The sequence below is a fragment of the Heterodontus francisci genome, unplaced genomic scaffold (genome assembly GCF_036365525.1).
Source record: "Heterodontus francisci isolate sHetFra1 unplaced genomic scaffold, sHetFra1.hap1 HAP1_SCAFFOLD_1118, whole genome shotgun sequence".
Lineage (NCBI taxonomy): Eukaryota > Metazoa > Chordata > Chondrichthyes > Heterodontiformes > Heterodontidae > Heterodontus > Heterodontus francisci.
Genome location: NW_027140341.1, coordinates 54,467 through 74,256, shown reverse-complemented (window position 1 = coordinate 74,256; position 19,790 = coordinate 54,467). Strand labels below are relative to the sequence as shown.

At 54.8% G+C, this 19,790-nt stretch overlaps 1 protein-coding gene across 1 annotated transcript in view; it reads left to right on the top strand.

Moving 5' to 3' along the window:
• The window catches only part of LOC137359315 (voltage-dependent L-type calcium channel subunit beta-3-like), a 35,837-nt gene extending 16,532 nt beyond the window's left edge, over nt 1–19,305 (top strand). Inside the window, 15 exon segments of the mRNA XM_068025337.1 lie at nt 1,572–1,664; nt 4,682–4,807; nt 7,513–7,635; nt 9,326–9,438; nt 11,810–11,883; nt 12,290–12,309; nt 14,256–14,336; nt 14,938–14,996; nt 15,445–15,460; nt 15,462–15,507; nt 15,510–15,554; nt 16,096–16,247; nt 16,634–16,729; nt 17,578–17,748; nt 18,410–19,305. Of these exon segments, the coding sequence (XP_067881438.1) occupies nt 1,572–1,664; nt 4,682–4,807; nt 7,513–7,635; nt 9,326–9,438; nt 11,810–11,883; nt 12,290–12,309; nt 14,256–14,336; nt 14,938–14,996; nt 15,445–15,460; nt 15,462–15,507; nt 15,510–15,554; nt 16,096–16,247; nt 16,634–16,729; nt 17,578–17,748; nt 18,410–18,730 (1,536 nt within the window). The 3' untranslated portion in view covers nt 18,731–19,305.
• The last annotated feature ends 485 nt before the right edge of the window (nt 19,306–19,790 follow it).

Here is a 19,790-nt window from a genome sequence, read left to right as displayed (position 1 = left end):
CCGTGGTGCAGATACCCTCACCGTGGTGCAGATACCCTCACCGTGGTGCAGATACCCTCACTGTAGTGCAGATACCTTCACCGTGGTGCAGATACCCTCACTGTAGTGCAGATACCTTCACCGTGGTGCAGATACCCTCACTGTGGTGCAGATACCTTCACTGTAGTGTAGACACCCTCCCTGTGGAGCAGACACCCTCCCTGTGGAGCAGACACCCTCCCTGTGGAGCAGATACCCTCCCTGTGGAGCAGATACCCTCCCTGTGGAGCAGACACCCTCACTGTGGAGCAGACACCCTCACTGTGGAGCAGATACCCTCACTGTAGTGTAGACACCCTCCCTGTGGAGCAGATACCCTCACTGTGGAGCAGATACCCTCACTGTGGAGCAGATACCCTCACTGTGGAGCAGATACCCTCACTGTGGAGCAGATACCCTCACTGTGGAGCAGATACCCTCACTGTGGAGCAGACACCCTCACTGTGGAGCAGACACCCTCACTGTGGAGCACACACCCTCACTGTGGAGCAGACACCCTCCCTGTGGAGCAGACACCCTCACTGTGGAGCAGACACCCTCCCTGTGGAGCAGACACCCTCACTGTGGAGCAGACACCCTCACTGTGGAGCAGACACCCTCACTGTGGAGCAGACACCCTCACTGTGGAGCAGATACCCTCACTGTAGTGCAGATATCCTCACTGTAGTGCAGATACCTTCACCGTGGTGCAGATACCCTCACTGTAGTGCAGACACCTTCACCGTGGTGCAGATACCCTCACTGTAGTGTAGACACCCTCACTGTAGTGCAGATATCCTCACTGTAGTGCAGATACCTTCACCGTGGTGCAGATACCCTCCCTGTTTTAGCATAAGCTGTCTACTTTCCAATTCTATCCCTCTGCAAATACATCTTATTGTTTTTTTTTGAAATGACCATCTTAACATCTGGTTAATGAATTGCGTGTTCATGCTCCCAGATCCCTTTGCTCCCGTACCAAGCTTTAGACTCTAATTTTCCAAGTAACCCTCCTGCATGGCGATGTTACCCTCTTAGAGGTAACACAAGGTCATAGTTGTAAAATTGGGGGGGTGGTTATCACTGGACCAGAGGAGACAGCGGGGCGATTTGATCGAGGTGTTTATAATAGTGAACGGAGTGGTAATGAGTGGATAGAAACACAATGTTCCCGGTGAGTAGGAGGGGAGAGGAAGAGGGAGGGGAGAGGGAGGGATGTAGGATTAAATGCTTGGGATCGAGAACAGAGTGTCAGAGAATCTATTTTGCACAGTGGTGTTAGTAGAGGCTGTATCAACAACAAAGGTTAGGTTATGCCACAACAACCCGCATTTATCTAACACCTACGACATCCCAAAGGCTCTTATCAAGCAAAATGCGACACCGAGCCCACGTAAGGAGGTACGGGGGGGCAGTCGACCGAAAGCTCGGTCATAGAGGGAGGTTTTGAGCAGCCTTGTAAAGGAGGAGACGGAGGGGGAGAGAGAGAGAGAGAGAGAGAGAGAGAGAAGCATCGCCAATGACAGACCCTTTCCTGTCTCTCCTCCCCGCAGGTCCCGAGAAAGGGGCCGAAACGGAAAGGCAAGTTCAAGCGATCGGACGGCAGCAGCTCATCAGACACCACGTCCAGTTTCATCAAGCGGCAGGTACGGAACGCGGGCTCCCTCGTCGCTCAGACGTAGCGGGCAGGCCGGGGAGTGGGGGGCGCGGAGGAGATTGACCAGAATGGACCCGGGTCGGGGGGGGGGGGTGGGTGGGAAAGAGCAGGAGGGGGGGAGCGGTGACTAATTGGATAAATCTTTCCAAAGATTCGTCACTGGCACGAGGGGCTGAATGGACTCCAGCTGGGCTGTACAATTCCATCGACAGCCCTCCGTCCCTGTGCGTCACAACATAAAGGCTAAAGGACCATTGCCTTTGACGACGGGGGGGGGGGGGGGGCGCGGGCGGGGCGGGGCTCGACCGCAAGAGGGAGGACGTTGTGCTGCAGACGTACAAAGCTCCAGATAGACACCATCTGGAGTTACCATGCACCTCACCGTAGGAAGGATAGACTGACCCGGGAGGGAGTGGGATGGGGATTCACCAGAATTTTACTGGGCTCCGAGGGTTGGATCGCGAGGAGAGATTACACAAACTAGGCTTGTATTCCCTGGAATATAGAAGATGGCGCGATTGACTTTTTTTTTTTAGGATTTTGAAAGGGATCGGCAGGGCAGATGGGGAGAAACGAATTCCGCTGGTGGGGGAGTCTCTGACTCGGAGGCAGGAGAGGAGGGCTGAGTGGTGGAACAGGCTCGAGGAGGGGCTGAATGGCCTTTGCCCGAGCAGGCGAGTGCCCCTGCTGCTTCGCAATGGCGGAGGGGATGGGGGTCTTTCTCTGTAACATGGCCCGTCTCAGCCCCTTTGCTGCGGAAACCCTCACCCACTCCTGCGCTGTTCCAACACTCTGCTGGGCCTCTGAACTGGGGGATTATCGGTGGGGAGCGACGGCTACCAGGCCCTCTGTCGGAGGGTCAGTGCTGAGGGAGCGCCGCGCTGTCGGAGGGTCAGTGCTGAGGGAGCGCCGCGCTGTCGGAGGGTCAGTGCTGAGGGAGCGCCGCGCTGTCGGAGGGTCAGTGCCGAGGGAGCGCCGCGCTGTCGGAGAGTCAGTGCTGAGGGAGCGCCGCGCTGTCGGAGAGTCAGTGCTGAGGGAGCGCCGCGCTGTCGGAGGGTCAGTGCTGAGGGAGCGCCGCGCTGTCGGAGAGTCAGTGCCGAGGGAGCGCCGCGCTGTCGGAGAGTCAGTGCTGAGGGAGCGCCGCGCTGTCGGAGAGTCAGTGCTGAGGGAGCGCCGCGCTGTCGGAGAGTCAGTGCTGAGGGAGCGCCGCGCTGTCGGAGAGTCAGTGCTGAGGGAGCGCCGCGCTGTCGGAGGGTCGGTGCTGAGGGAGCGCCGCGCTGTCGGAGGGTCGGTGCTGAGGGGACAAGATGTTGGCTAATCTGAACTAAAAACAGAAATGTAGGAAACACTCAGCCTCTGTCTTGCCCATCCCTCTCCCTCCGTTCACAACCTCCGTGTCCCCATTTGATCCCGGGGATGAGCTTCCGACCTCACATCCAACACCATCGCTTTCCACCTGTGTAACATCGCCCACCTGCGGCTGAAATCCTCCTCCCTGCCTTTGTCACCTCCAGACTCGACTGTTCCGACGCTCTCCTGGCCGGTCTTCCATCTCCCACCCTCCCTAAACTTCAGCTCATCCGAAACTCTGCAGCCCCCCCCACCGTGTCCTAACTCGCCCCCCCGAGTCCCTGTTCACCCATCCCCCACTGCGCTCGCTGACCCACACTGACTCCCGGTCCGGCAGCACCTCGATTTTAAAATTCTCACCCTCGTGCGAGGTGTGCAGGCATTGGTGGGGGTGGGTGCGGGCGAGGGAGGAGGTTGGGTCTTTAAATCCTGCAGCTTCTCTGTTCATTCAGGCGGGGGAGGGGGAGAGATTGGGGAGGGGGGGCGGTGGCGGTGGTTTGCGGGGGGGGAATGAGAGGAAAACTAATCACTTGTGCAGGAGCTGATAGCCAGCTGAGTCTCCCCGACCATCAAGTAAACCTGACCTCACGGGTCGAGAGAGAGAGAGAGAGAGGGCAGCATCCGAGTCTGGGTAGCTTTCTCTCTCTCTCACTCTCTCTTTCACCGCCCCCCCCCCAGCTCTCCCTCCTAGAACTGCTGCTGTATCTTAGCAACCCCAGGCGCTGGAAGAGAGGGAGGGTTTCGGTGAGGGCTCGGGGGACTCTGGCAGGCTTTTCGTCGGCCAGTGTTTTCTGGCGATTTATGATGGGTTTGATTTGTCATCTCTGGCTGCACCGAGCGTGTGTCTGTGTGTGCGTGTGTTTGCATGTCTGTGTGTTTGCGTGTCTGTGTGTTTGCGTGTCTGTGTGTTTGCGTGTCTGTGTGTTTGCGCGTGTGTGTGAGTTTGTGCAGGCGTGTGTGAGTGCTTGTGGTATGTGAGATAAAGTTACAAGCACAGGTTGCATAAACGTGTTCCCTCGAGTACAGATGATTAAGGGGGTGATCCGATCGAGGGGTTTACGATGATTAAAGGGGTCGTTAGGGTCGATAGAGAGAAACTATTTCCTCTGGTGTGAGGGGGGGGGGGGGGGGTCCAGAACAAGGGGGCAGAACCTTACAATTAGAACCAGGGCTGTTCTGGAGTGATGTCAGGAAGCACATCTTCACACAGAGGGGGAGTGGAAATCTGGAACTCTCCAGGGTGAATTGGGAAGGTTAGGGTGGGGAACTTCCTCTGACAATACAGCGCCTCGTCAGCACTGACCCTCCGACTGTGCGGCGCTCCCTCAGCACTGACCCTCCGACAGTGCGGCGCTCCCTCAGTACTGACCCTCCGACCCTGCGGCGCTCCCTCAGCACTGACCCTCCGACCCTGCGTTTCCTACATTACAACCGTGACCGCGCTTCAAAACCAAAAGAAAAGTGCTTCATTATCTGTGACGCGTTTGGGAATTCCTGACGTGGTGAAAGACATTGCGGAAATGCAAACTCTCATCACGCTTCCAGTGGGTCACCTCATCACCTTCTCAGTCCGGAGAAAAATGATCCTCACTTTTCCGAGCTGTGCTTTCCCAACCTGCTGCTGCTCTTTTGTTTTTACGTGCTTCTCCCGTACAGGGCTCTGCCGGTTCCTACCCCAGCCGGCCATCGGACTCGGACCTGTCGCTGGAGGAGCCCCACGAAGCAGTCCGTCAGGAGTCGGAGTCAGTGCAGCAGTCGCTCTACCAGCTCGAGCAGGCCAAGGTACTGGGGGTCGGGGAGAGGAAGCTCATCCCCGGCCAGGAGGCGGGGAGGGTAAAGACGCAACCGCACGAGGCCGATTGTGGGGGTAACTGCACTGGAGGGGACTGGAAAAATGCAGCTATGAGGAAAGATTGAATAGACTGGGGTTGTTCTCGAGTCGTACAGCATAGAAACAGGCCCTTGGGCCCACCGCGTCCGTGCTGACCATAATGCCTATCTATACTAATCCCACCTGCCTGCATTAATTCCCTATCCCTCTATGCCTTGCTCTCTCAGGTACCTGTCCAGATGCCTCTTAAATGTTGCTACTGTTCCTGCCTCCACCACCTCCTCAAGCAGCTCGTTCCAGATACCCACTATTCTTTGTGTGAAAAATTTACCCCTTTGATCCCCTTTAAACCTCCTCCCTCTCACCTTAAATCTATGCCCTCTAGTTTTAGTCACCCCTACCATGGGAAACAGACTCTGGCTATCCACCCTATCTATGCCTCTCATAATTTTATATACCTCTATCATGTCTCCTCTCAGCCTCCTTCGCTCCTGGGAAAACAGACCCAGCCTATCCAGTCTCTCTATATAACTCAAGCCCTCCAAACCAGGCAACATCCTTGTGAATCTTTTCTGCACCCTCTCTAGCTTAATCACATCTTTCCTGTGGTGCGGCGACCAGAACTGCACACAGTACTCCAAATGCCGCCTAACCAACGTCATGTACAACTGTAACATGACATCCCAACTCTTGTACTCAGTGCCTCGGCCGATGAAGGCAAGCATGCCATACGCCTTCTTCACCACCCTGTCTACCTGTGTTGCCACTTTCAGGGAACTATGTACTTGCACCCCAAGGTCTCTGCTCAAGAACGCTCCCCAGGGCCCTGCCATTCACTGTATATGTCCTGCCCTGGTTTAACTTCCCAAAATGCATCACTTCGCACTTGTCTGCGTTAAATTCCATTTGCCACTCCCTTGCCCACTTTCTCAGTTGATCTATATCCTGTTGTAACCTTAGACAACCTTCTTCACTGTCCACTATACCACCAATTTTGGTGTCATCTGCAAACTTACTAATCATGGCCCCTACATTCACAACCAAGTCATTAATACATATGACAAACAACAGAGGGCCCAGCACCGATCCCTGCGGCACACCACTGGCCACCGGCCTCCAATCTGACAAACAACCCTCCACTACCACCCTCTGCCTCCTATCACCAAGCCAATTTTGTATCCAATTTGTTAGCTCACCCCTGGATCCCATGTGTTCGAACCTTCCAGACCAGCCTACCATGCGGGACCTTGTCAAAGGCCTTGCTAAAGTCCATGTGGACAACGTCCATCGCCCTGCCCTCGTCAATCCTCTTGATCACCTCCTCGAAAAACTCAATCAAATTCGTGAGACATGATTTCCCACGCACAAAGCCATGCTGACTATCCCTAATCAGACCTTGCCTTTCCAAATGTATATAAATCCTGTCTCTCAGAATCCCTTCCAATAACTTTCCCACCACTGATGTCAGGCTCACCGGCCTGTAGTTCCCTGGCTTATCCCTGCTGCCCTTCTTAAATAAAAGCACAACATTAGCTATCCTTCAGTCTTCCGGTACCTCACCTGTCGCTAATGATGATACAACAATCTCTGCCAGAGCCCCAGCAATTCCCTCCCTTGCTTCCCATAGCATCCTAGGATACACCTGGTCAGGCCGAGGGGAGATCTAATTGAAATGTACAAAGTTGTGAGGCGCCTGGACAGAGTGGAGGTGAAGGGTCTATTCACCTTAGCAGAGAGGTCAGTGACGAGGCCAAGTGGCCTCTTTCTGTGCCTTAAACCTTTTGTGATTCTATTCTTGATTATCGCGGATCCCCAAAAATGCCAAAGTCCGGGCAACGACGGAGCTGTCCCAAGGTGAAGCGTCTCCCCATCTCCCACCAAAGCTTCCTCCGTGTAAAATCTGGAGACCGCCCACCCCTCCCAGCAACCCCTCCCCCGCCCCGCATCCGGGGTGACCGCACTCCGTTCTGGGAGGGCTGAATGAGGGGGGGCGGGGAGGGAATTGGTTAGATATGACCCTGGGGGAGAAAGGGATCTGAATCGGAGAAGCTCCGAGATCTCAAGAGGGTTGTCGGGGCGGGAGGAGGTTACAGAGATAGGGGAGGGGGAGGCGGCGAGGAGGCCGTGGAGGGATTTGGAAGCACGGATGAATCGGACCGGGGCCGGTGTAGGGTCAGCGGGCACGAGAGTGACGGGGAATGGTCTCACCCCTCCTCATCTCCGTAACATCCTCAAGCCCGACAACTCTCTGGAATCTCCGCACTTCTCCAATTCCATTGCCAGCCGCACCTTCAGCTGCCTGGGGGCCCTAAGCTCTGGAATTCCCTCCCTTAACCTCTCCGCCTTTCTCTCTCCTCCTTAAAACCTAGATCTTAGACTGAGGTTTTGGTCAGCTGTCCAAATATCTCCTTCTGTGGCTCGGTGTCAAATTCCATTTGATATTGCTCGTTTGAAGTGCCCTGGGATGTTTTACGACGTGAAAGACGCTATATAAATGCATCAGTTGTTGTTACGTTAAAATACCTTGCTATGTCACGTGCTATTGACTTACTAAAGGCGAGGTTGCATGCAGACTGTGTTTGAAGGCGTCTTGCCTCTGGTTACAGAAGTTGCCCTTGCTCTACACCGTACTAACGAACCTCGGTTCCTCCCTCAGAAGAAACCAGTAGCGTTTGCTGTCCGAACAAACGTTACATACTGCGGGCCGCTGGACGAGGACGCTCCGGTTCAGGGAGCTGCAATCTCCTTCGATGCCAAGGACTTTCTACACATAAAAGAGGTCAGAACTCATTACAATCAAAACTAATGTCAAGCTGGCCCACAAACCAATGGACCTAAACCCCCTTCCCGTTCACTCCCACTGTGCACAATCCCAATGGACCCAAATCCCTTCCCGTTCACTCCCATTGTACACAATCCCAATGGACCCAAACCCCTTCCCGTTCACTCCCATTGTACACAATCCCAATGGACCCAAACCCCTTCTCGTTCACTCCCACTATGCACAATCCCAATGGACCTAAACCTACTTCCCGTTCACTCCCACTGTACACAATCCCAATGGACCCAAACCCCTTCTCATTCACTCCCACTGTGCACAATCCCAATGGACCTAAATCCCCTTCCCGTTCACTCCCACTGTACACAATCCCAATGGACCCAAACCCCTTCTCGTTCACTCCCACTGTGCACAATCCCAATGGACCCAAACCCCTTCCCGTTCACTCCCACTGTACACAATCCCAATGGACCCAAACCCCTTCCTGTTCACTCCCACTGTACACAATCCCAATGGACCCAAACCCCTTCCCGTTCACTCCCACTGTGCACAATCCCAATCGACCCAAATCCCTTCCCGTTCACTCCCACTGTGCACAATCCCAATGGATTCAAATTCCTTCCCATTCACTCCCACTGTGCACAATCCCAATGGACCCAAACCCCTTCCCGTTCACTCCCACTGTGCACAATCCCAATAGACCCAAATCCCTTCCCGTTCACTCCCACTGTGCACAATCCCAATGGACCCAAATTCCTTCCCATTCACTCCCACTGTGCACAATCCCAATGGACCCAAATCCCTTCCCGTTCACTCCCACTGTGCACAATCCCAATGGACCCAAACCCCTTCCCATTCACTCCCACTGTGCACAATCCCAATGGACCCAAATCCCTTCCCATTCACTCCCACTGTGCACAATCCCAATGGACCCAAACCCTTTCCTGTTCACTCCCACTGTACACAATCCCAATGGATCCAAACCCCTTCCCATTCACTCCCACTGTGCACAATCCCAATGGACCCAAACCCCTTCCCGTTCACTCCCACTGTGCACAATCCCAATGGACCCAAACCCCTTCCCATTCACTCCCACTGTACTCAATCCCAATGGACCCGCACCCCTTCCCATTCACTCCCACTGTACACAATCCCAATGGACCCGCACCCCTTCCCATTCACTCCCACTGTACACAATCCCAATGGACCCGCACCCCTTCCCATTCACTCCCACTGTGCACAATCCCAATGGACCCAAACCCCTTCCCATTCACTCCCACTGTACACAATCCCAATGGACCCAAATCCCTTCCCATTCACTCCCACTGTACTCAATCCCAATGGACCCAAACCCTTTCTGTTCTCACTTATTTTAGAAAATCCTAATGGACCATTTCATTCATTATGTTGAAAAGAATACCAATGTCCTCACTGTTGCCCTTCCAATCACATTCTGTGGAATCTCAGTGGACCCAGTCGCGTCCCATCTCTCTGTTTTCATTGGCCGCTCTCACTTTCTGCTTATCGCTGAATTGACCTCCTCCCCCAGGGGTTTAGGTTTGGCCTTGCTTCCCCCCTTGTGGGAATAGCCTCATCGAACTCGCTGGCTAGGGTCACCCTTGACCGCCCCCTCCCCCTCCCGCAAACCCCTGCCAGCCGTAGATCACGTCCTCCGTTCCCGTTTCTACAGAAATACAACAACGACTGGTGGATCGGACGGCTGGTGAAAGAGGGGTACGAGACTGGCTTTATCCCAAGTCCACTGCGACTGGAGGCTATCAGGTCAAGGCAGAGTAGCCACGGGTAAGAAATTTCCTTTATAAGTCACTCGTTAGGCACTAGATGGAGTATTGTGCTCAATTATGGGCACCGCACCCTAGTAAGAATGACAGGGTCACAATATGATTAGACAGAGTCAGCACGGTTTCACCAAAGGGAAATCGTGTTTGACAAACCCATTAGACTCTTTTGAGGGTGGAACTAGGAGAGTAGATGAGGGGGAACCAGTGGATGTAATATATTTGGGTTTTCAGAAGGCATTTGATATGGTGCCACACGAGGGGTTGTTACTCAAGACTGCAGATCATAGGATTGGGGGACAGTATATGAGCATGGATTGTGGATTGGTTAACGGACAGAAAACAGAGATTAGGAATAAACGGACCATTTTTGAGATGGCAGGCTGTAACTAGTTGCAAGGATCAGTGCTTTGAGCTGTTTACAATCTGAATTGATGACTTCGACAAAGGAACTGAGTTGCGATGTATGCAAGTTTTTTTTAATTTATTTTATTTTTTTATATTTATTTATTTAGAGATACAGCACTGAAAAAGGCCCTTCGGCCCACCGAGTCTGTGCCGACCAACAACCACCTTTTTATACTAACCCTACAGTAATCCCATACTCCCTACCTACACTAGGGGCAATTTTACAATGACCAATATCACCTGCAAGTTTTTGGCAGTGGGAGGAAACCGGAGCGCCCGGCGAAAACCCACGCGGTCACAGGGAGAACTTGCAAACTCCGCACAGGCAGTACCCAGAATCAAACCCGGGTCCCTGGAGCTGTGAGGCTGCGGTGCTAACCACTGTGCCGCCCAAAGGTTTGCTGACGACACAAAGCTTGGTGGGACAGTAAGCTGTGAGGTGGATGGAAAGAGGCTCTAAATGGTAGCAGATGAGGTGCAATGTTGGGAAGTGTGAGGTTATTCTGTGGTAGGAAGGAAGAATGCAAAAACAGAATTTTTTTTTTAAAAGGTGAGAGACGAGTAAATGTTGGCGTTCAGGGGGATTTGGGTGCCCTTGTACACAGAATCACAGAGAGCTAACATGCGGGTACAAAAAGCAATTGGGAAGGCAAATGGTACATTGGCCTTTATTGTAAGGGGGGGGGTTCGGAGTATGAGAGTGAGGAAGTCCTGCTGCAATTGTACAGGGGCTTTGGTGAGACCACACCTGGAGTGCGGTGGACAGATTCGGTCTCCTTACCTAAGGAAGGACATACTTGCCTTAGAAAGGGGGGTGCAACGAACTAGACTGATTCCCGGGATGAGAGAGGGCTGTCCCATGAGGAGAGATTGAGTAGAACGGGCCTGTATTCTCTGGAGTTTAGAAGAATGAGAGGCGATCTCATCGAAACGTATAAAATTCTGAGGGGGTTTGACAGGGTAGATGGAGAGAGGCTGTTTGTCCCGCCCCCGGCTGGAGAGTCTAGCACTGGGGAGGGGGGGGGGGGGGTGGTGGTCACAGTCTCAGGATAAGGGGTCGTCCGTTTGTGACTGAGACGGGGGGGAGAAATATCTTCACTCGGAGGGTTTGTGAATCTTTGGAATTCTCTACCCCCCAGAGGGAGGGGGATTGCTCAGTCGTTGAGTGTATTCAAGACGGAGAGCGGTGGGTTTCTGGGACGCCGAGGGAATCGAGGGACAGGGCGGGAAAGCGGGAGTCGAGGTAGAAGATCGGCCGCGATCTTACTGAACGGGGCTGAATGGCCACCTCCTCCTGCTGCTGTGAAACTGGGTTTATTTCCAGGGAGGCGGAATTGAAAAGTGACGTTAAACTTGTATCAAACCTTGGTTGGAGGACTGTGCACAGCTCCGGTCCCCGTGTGATAGAAATGGGACGCAGAGGCACTGGAGAAGGTCCAGAAAAGATTTACAAGAAATGTGAGGTTGTACCCGTCAGGCCGGGCCTCCTGAAAAGCGAAGGCTGAGGGGTAACCTGATCAAGGGCTTAAAAATTATGAAAAGTCATGGTGGAGTGGACACAAAGATGGTGTTTCTACTTGTGGGGGGGGGAAGACCAGAACTAAGGGGGGGGGGGGGGTGCTGTTGATATAAGACGGTCACTGATGAATCCAACCGGGAATTCAGGAGAAACATCTTCACCCGGAGAGCGGTGAGAATGTGGGACTCACTACCACAGGGAGTGGGTTGAGGCGAACGGCGTAGATTCATTTAAGGGGGGGGAAGCTGGCACCGAGCAGATGGGCCGAAGGGCCTGTTTCTGTGCTATACACCTCATGCAATGCCACATCCTTAAGTTAATCGGGCAGTCGGACAGGGGGGGAATGTCCGGCGCAGCGAGGGGACAGAAGGGGTGGCTTGTACACCAACAAGGTGGGGGGAGTTCGTGAGCGTGTGACAGACACTAACGCGGATTTCCTTCTCATTAGGAAAGGGGGGAATTCATCGACCAACCTCGGCGAGATGGTATCAGGCAGCTGGAGGTCGACTCCTCCATCAACAGGTATGTCCCACGGCGGCTCAGAGGGCTCTGCATGAATTCACAAGCTCAAAAAAATCACCAGCCCATTCAGGAGGTTCTACTAGCCGATCCCACGAGCGATACTTCGATGTAACAGGGTCGAGGAGGGGCTGAATGGCCTCCTCCTGTTCCAGTATAACAGGCTCGAGGAGGGGCTGAATGGCCTCCTCCTGTTCCAGTGTAACAGGCTCGAGGAGGGGCTGAATGGCCTCCTCCTGTTCCTGTGTAACAGGCTCGAGGAGGGGCTGAATGGCCTCCTCTTGTTCCTGTCTAACGGGCTCGAGGAGGGGCCGAATGTCCTCCTCCTCCTGTTCCTGTGTGACATGCTCGAGGAGGGGCTGAAAGGCTCAGATTACTAATTTGAATTTTTTTTGTTTTTAATTTACAGCAAAACAGAAGCAAAAGGTGGTAAGTGTGGATCTATATCTTCTGTTCTTATCAGGTTGAGGGATGTCAGCACTGGGTACAGTACAGTACATTCACCCTCTTCACTGTCCCCATCAAACACTCCCAGGACAGGTATAGCACTGGGGGGGTTAGATACAGAGTAAAGCTCCCTCTACACTGTCCCCCATCAAACATTCCCCAGGACAGGTACAGTACGGGGGGGTTAGATACAGAGTAAAGCTCCCTCTACACTGTCCCCATCAAACACTCCCAGGACAGGTACAGTACGGGGGTTAGATAAAGAGTAAGCTCCCTCTACACTGTCCCCATCAAACACTCCCAGGACAGGTACAGTACGGGGGTTAGATACAGAGTAAAGCTCCCTCTACACTGTCCCCCATCAAACATTCCCCAGGACAGGTACAGTACGGGGGGGGTTAGATACAGAGTAAAGCTCCATCTACACTGTCCCCATCAAACACTCCCAGGACAGGTACAGCACGGGGGTTAGATACAGAGTAAAGCTCCCTCTACACTGTGAAGCAAGGGCAAAGAGGCCCATAATTTTGAGGTGCAAGCGAAGATTGAGAATATGTTGGGGGGCGGAGGGGGGGGGGGGGGGAGGGGCGGGAAGCAAGAGTGGGGCGGGGGGTGGAATTTGTCAAAGACGAGAAATGACAGGGGCATATATAAAGAAGGACGATGTACGGAATGACGATGTTACACTCCCATTTAAAAAAAGGGTAGACGAGATAAACCTGCCAACTGCAGGCCAGTCAACCTACCACTGGTGGTACAGAAACTCTCAGAGACGAAAAAAAAAAAAAATCAGCGGCAAAAATTAGTCGGCTTTTGGATTGGCAGTCAGGGTGGGTTTGTAAATGGAAAATTGTGTATGCCTAACTTGATGGAGTTCAGCGGTGAAGTAATGGAGAGGGTCGATGAGGGTATTGCAGTTGATGTCGTCTATCTGGACTTGGAGGCGAAAAACAAAGGGCAGTGAACAATTGTTTTCCAGATGGGAGTAAGGCAAACCTAAGCAGCCGTCAGTATTAGGACCTCTGCCTTTTTTGATATAGGTTAATAACCTGGATTTGGCTTAACTTCGAAGTTTGCCGATGATACGAAGACTCGGAAATGTCGTAAACGGTGAGGCGGATAGCAACAGACTGCAGGAGGACAAGACAGAACTGGGTAGGCAGGTGGCAGACACAGTTTAACAGAGAGAAGTGATTCATTTTGGTAGGAAGAATGGGGAGAGGCAATATAAACTGAAGGGTACAATTTTAAAGGGGGTGCAGGAACAGAGTGACCTTGGTCGGGGTGGGGTGCGGGGAGGGTATGTGCACAGATCACTGAAGGCGGCAGGACAGGTTGAGGGATCCTGGGCTTAATAAATCGAGGCACAGAGTACCAAAGCAAGGATGTTATGCCAAATCTGAATGAAACATTGGGTTCGGCCCCAGGAGTATTCTGGGCACCGCACTTTGGGGAGGATGTCGAGGCCTCGGAGAGGGGGTGCGGAGGAGATTGGCCAGAATGGAACCGGGGGACGAGGGACTTCGGGTAATGCGGAGAGACTGGGAGAAGCTGGGATTGTTCTTCCTCGGAGCAGAGAAGGTTAAGGGGGGAGTTTTAATGGAGGCGTTCGGAATCGGGAGGGGGGTTCGGATAGAGTAGAGAGAGAGAGAGAGAGGGAGAAACTGTTTCGGGTGGCGGGAGGGTCGGTAACCAGAGGGGACACAGATTTAAGATAATCGGTAAAAGAACCGGGGGGGGGGGGGGGGGAGAGGAGAGAAGGCTCGATGGGCCGAATGGACTCCTCCTGTGCTGTATCGCTCTCTCATTCCATGGTAGCTGTGACTCGTGTTTGATACACTGCGTTGACAGTGATGATATTTGCTCATTGGGCCGTGCGATAGGGGGCACAGGCAGGCGAGAAACCTAAAACCCTCTCCTTGTTTCAGACAGAACTTGTTCCGCCTTATGACGTGGTACCTTCCATGAGACCTGTGGTTTTAGTCGGGCCCTCGCTCAAAGGATACGAGGCAAGCATCATCTCATTGCCTGGGCAGCAGACGGGTGCCAGTGGGTGGGGTGGGGGGGGGGGGGGGGTGGGGGGTTGCGGTGCAGAAGGGTTTATAGCGCAGTCCAATGTCTGTTCCTGGGAGCACCCCCCTCTCTCTCCACCAGCCAGCAGTGTGACTCAGAGGGTAATGCTCTCTGTCTCTCTGACCTCGGAGTGAAATGGTGGTGGGTCTAAAGTCCAGCCCAGAGACTTGAGCACGAACACATAGGCTGACACTCCCAGCGCAGCGCTGTCAAGACGTGCCCGCCTTTCGGACGGGACATCAAACCGAGGCCCCCGTCTGCCCTCTCGGGTCGATGTAAAAGATCCCACGGCCACTACTGGGAAGAAGAGCGGGGGGTGGTGCTCTCCAACGTGCCCCAGGACCAATATTTATCCCTCAATCAACACACACACACACACAAAAAATAATCGGTCATTTATCACAGTGCTGTTTGTCCAAGATTTTGTGTCGCGTCTTTCACGTCGGTGCAACAATCCCTCGCTGTTGGGTTTCAGCCTCTCCCGCCCACCCTGTCACCGTCTCTCTCTTCTCTGCCTCTGACTCTCTCCTTCCGCAGGTAACTGACATGATGCAGAAAGCCCTGTTCGACTTCTTGAAGCACAGATTCGATGGAAGGTGAGATATGTAAACGGCGTGCTGGCTAATGGATAAGGGTCTCCCATTACCGTTTGAGGTGCCGTCCTTTGGACGAGGTCTGAAAATCGAGGCGCCCGTCTGCCCTCTCGGGCGGATGTAAAAGACCCCATGGGCCTCTATTGGGAAGAAGAGTTTTTGTGGGGGATTTTTCCCCAATGACCTGGGGGCAATATCTATCCCTCGACCAACATCACTAAAAATTAGCTGGTCATTATCCCATTGCTGTTTGTGGGATCTTGCTGTGCGCAAATCGGCGTTTCCCACAATACAACAGCGACCACACTCAGCATTTTAAAAAAACTCCTTCCATTGAGGTGCTTGGGACGTCCTGGGGAGGGGGTGAAAGGAGCTGGGAGAACCCCCCCCCACCCCACCCCGGCCCGGTCTTGCTTTACTCCCGTGACTGTGAGTGTCGTCTCTCCGTCAGGATCTCCATAACCCGTGGTGACAGCTGACCTCTCCCTCGCCAAACGATCCGTGTTGAATAACCCAGCAAGCGGGCTATCATCGAGAGATCGAACACGAGGTCAAGTATCGGTGAGTTCAGGGGTCAGAGGCGATGGTGGGGGGGGGGGGGGGTGTCGAGGGCCGGGCGGGAGCGAGATGGGGAGGCTGGTGTGCGGGGAGATGTCACCCATCTGCGTACGAACTCCACCCAAAACATGCATTCATCACCAGCTTGAATGATGAGATAAAGAGCCAACTATCCAACAGGTACAGCACGGGGGTCAGATACAGAGTAAAGCTCCCTCTACACTGTCCCCCATCAAACACTCCCAGTAATTATCCTCAAACATCACTAAATAAAAACGGGTGATCCGGTCGTTTATCACCTCAAAATTGACTGTCGCGTTTCCTACGTACTACCCTTCGGGAAAAAAAAAAAGTACTTCATCCGCTGTGCGGCAGTGAAAGGCGCCGGACAAATCAAAGTTTTTGTGTTTTATACTCGGGAGCAGCAGATGTTGATTCCCTCTGACATTCGCCCCTCACGATCAGTCCCCGGCGCGTAGGAAATTCTTTGAGAGAGGTTTTGTTTCACGTATCATTGCTTTCCCCCCCCCTCCCCCCGTGACAGCTGAGGTTCAGAACGAGATCGAGAGGATATTTGAGCTGGCCAAGAGCCTCCAGTTGGTCATCTTGGACGCAGATACGATAAATCACCCGTCGCAGCTGGCTAAAACCTCCCTGGCTCCCATCATCGTGTATGTCAAGGTCTCGTCGCCAAAGGTCAGTCACTGCTCTTCGTCTAGCGTGTGGGGGGGGGGGGGGGGGGGGGGGCGGGCGTTGGGCTTTTTTTAGTTGGCACAGAAGATTTGTCTCCATTTGCGATCTCTCTCGGCTAGCGGGAGTTGAGATTTTTTTTTCACCCAGAGGGCGGTGGGGGCCTGGAATGCGTTGCTTTTAAGGGCAGTGGAAAATATATGGATGTGCACTGGAGGTGCGGTAAACGACAGGGCTACAGAACAAGAAAAGTGGGATGGGGCAGGATGCTTCATTCTCGGCCAGCACAGACACGATTGGCCGAATGGCCTCGTTCTGCGCTGTGAATTTTCCCCGTCTCTTTAACGCTGCCTCACCGCACGTCCTCCCTTCCCCCCCCCCCCCCACTGCAGGTGTTGCAGAGGCTGGTCAAGTCCAGAGGGAAGTCCCAGAGCAAACAACTCAACGTGCAGCTGATGGCCGCAGATAAGCTGGCACAATGCCCGCCCGTAAGTCTCACCTCGCCTCCTGTCGTCAGGCCGCACCCTGCACGGGTTCTGGGGGGTACCCGCCGCTCTGCCAGTAGGTACAGAAACCTGCGGCTGGGGGGGGGGGGGGGAGGGGGGGTTGGGGGGTTGTAGGCCAGCCCGGAGTGCGAGACGTCGATTGGCCGCACGGTTGGTGTTTGAGGAGGGTCATCGAGTGAGTCACAGAGTCGGAGGTGCGCGGCAACCCACCGCAGACGTGAGCCATAAACCCTGCGACAGTACTGAGGGAGTGCCACACTGTCGGAGAGTCAGTGCTGAGGGAGCGCCGCGCTGCCAGAGGGTCGGCTCGGAGGGTCAGTACTGAAGGAGGGCTGCACTGTCGCAGGGTCAGTACGGGGGGAGCGCCACACTGTCGGAGGGTCAGGGCTGAGGGAGCGCTGCGCTGTCGGAGGGTCAGTACGGGGGGAGCGCCACACTGTCGGAGGGTCAGTACGGGGGGAGCGCCGCGCTGCCAGAGGGTCGGCTCGGAGGGTCAGTACGGGGGGAGCGCCGCACTGTCGGAGGGTCAGTACTGAGGGAGCGCCTCACTGACAGCCAGTGCTGTGCCTCCTCGAGCAGGTTAAGAGGCTTGGTTATTCTCTGGCGAGTCCTTCACCTCCTGACTCCCCAGAACCCTTCCACCTCCCTCAGTGTCGCCCCTCCGACAGTTCAGGGGTCAGCAGTGACCCTCCCACCCCTCCGACCGAGGATGATGATGGCGGGCGGGGATTTCGCAATGGTCACCGTTCGGGATTATACACCCACTCGAGGCATATCGGCGTGGAGTCATTGCGGACACTTTGACCGACTGGAGCCCTTTGACCCGGCAGGAAATGTTTGACGTGATCCTGGATGAGAACCAGTTGGAGGATGCTTGTGAGCACCTCGCAGAGTACCTGGAGGTGTACTGGCGTGCCACGCACTCACCCGGAAACGGGACGGTAAACCCCCTCCTGGAGCAGAGCCTCATGACCCCGCCCTCTGTGGTTTCCAGCTTACAGGTAAAGGCTGAAAGATCTATCCAATTAGTCCCCGCTCTCCCCTCCTGCTCTTCCCCCCCCACCCCACATCCCTGCAAATTTCTCCCCCCTTCCTGTATTTATCCAATTCCCCCCCCTTTTTGAAGTTACTATTGAATCTGCTTCCACCGCCCTTTCAGGCAGCGCGTTCCAGATCACAACAACTCCCCCACGTTAAAAATAAAAATTCTCCCCCTCTCTCCCCCCCCTCTGTTCTTTTACCGATTATCTTAAATCTGTGTCCCCTCTGGTTACCGACCCTCCCCGACACCGGAAACAGTTTCTCCCTCTCTCTCTCTCTCTCTATCCAAACTCCCTCCTGATTCTGAATGCCTCGATTAAATCTACCCCCTTAACCTTCTCTGCTCCGAGGAAGAACAGTCCCAGCTTCTCCCAGTCTCTCCGCATCGACTGAAGCCCTCGTCCCCCCCCGGGACCGTTCTGGTCGAGCTCCTCCGCACCCCCCCCCCCACCCCTCTCCGAGGGTATTGTGTACCAAAGAGAATAAACGCAGGGCCTTTAATTGCCCTGCAGTACTCCAGGCCGGGGGGGGGGCCTAACCAGTGATTCGCAAGGGGTTTGGCGCTAACTTTCTGGTCTCCCTAACCCTAACCCGTGTGTTTCTTGCCTCCCCCCGGGACAGGATCAGGAGATGATTCCCCACGACGGCGGAGGGGACCAGACCTCGATCGAGCCGGAGAGCCCCATGCAGTCGGACGAGGCCGGCGAGAGCCCCGAAAAGGAGTGGCAGCCCTCGCCCCGGCCCCGGTCGCGGCGCCTGGAGGACGGGTTCGCCTCCGCCTACCGGGACGCGCACAGGCCGCACAGGAGCCACGGCGGCGGGAGGCACAGCACCACCAACGGGCACGACCCGCAGGACCGGCTCCTGAACCGTCGCCAAGAGCAGAATCGCAACGAGAGGAACAGACAGCGCAGCAGGCCCTGGCCGCGAGACAGCTACTGACCAACCCACCCCCCACCCCTCCTCACTGAACACACTCTACCCCATCTCCCCCACCTTAAACATTCACTCCCTCCACCACTGACACACAGTGGCAGCAGTGTGTACCATCTACAAGATGCACTGCAGCAACTCACCGAGGCCCCTTCGACAGCACCGCCCGAACCCACCACCTCGACCACCTAGAACGACGAGGGCAGCAGACGCATGTCGGAGGTGCTGTCTTTCAGGTGGGACGTTAAACCGAAGGCCCGTCTGCCCTCTCAGGTGAACATAAAAGATTCCAGGCCACTGATTAAAAGAAAAGAAGGGTGCTGGGGGGTGGTGATGGTGGGAGGGTTATAATTTCCAATATTTATCCCTTCACAAACATCACTTAAAAACAAAACAATATGGTTAGTATCACAGCACTGACCCTCCGACAGTGCGGCACTCCCTCAGTACTGACCCTCCGACAGTGCGGCACTCCCTCAGTACTGACCCCTCCGACAGTGCGGCGCTCCCTCAGTACTGACCCCTCCGACAGTGCGGCGCTCTCTCAGTACTGACCCTCCGACAGTGCGGCACTCCCTCAGTACTGACCCCTCCGACAGTGCGGCGCTCCCTCAGTACTGACCCCTCCGACAGTGCGGCGCTCCCTCAGTACTGACCCCTCCGACAGTGCGGCGCTCCCTCAGTACTGACCCCTCCGACAGTGCGGCGCTCTCTCAGTACTGACCCTCCGACAGTGCGGCACTCCCTCTGTACTGGCCCTCCGACAGTGCGGCACTCCCTCTGTACTGACCCTCCGACAGTGCGGCACTCCCTCAGTACTGACCCTCCGACAGTGCGGCACTCCCTCAGTACTGACCCTCCGACAGTGCGGCACTCCCTCAGTACTGACCCTCCGACAGTGCGGCACTCCCTCAGTACTGACCCTCCGACAGTGCGGCGCTCCCTCAGCACCGACCCTCCGACAGTGCGGCACTCCCTCAGTACTGACCCTCCGACAGTGCGGCACGCCCTCTGTACTGGCCCTCCGACAGTGCGAAACTCCCTCTGTACTGGCCCTCCGACAGTGCGG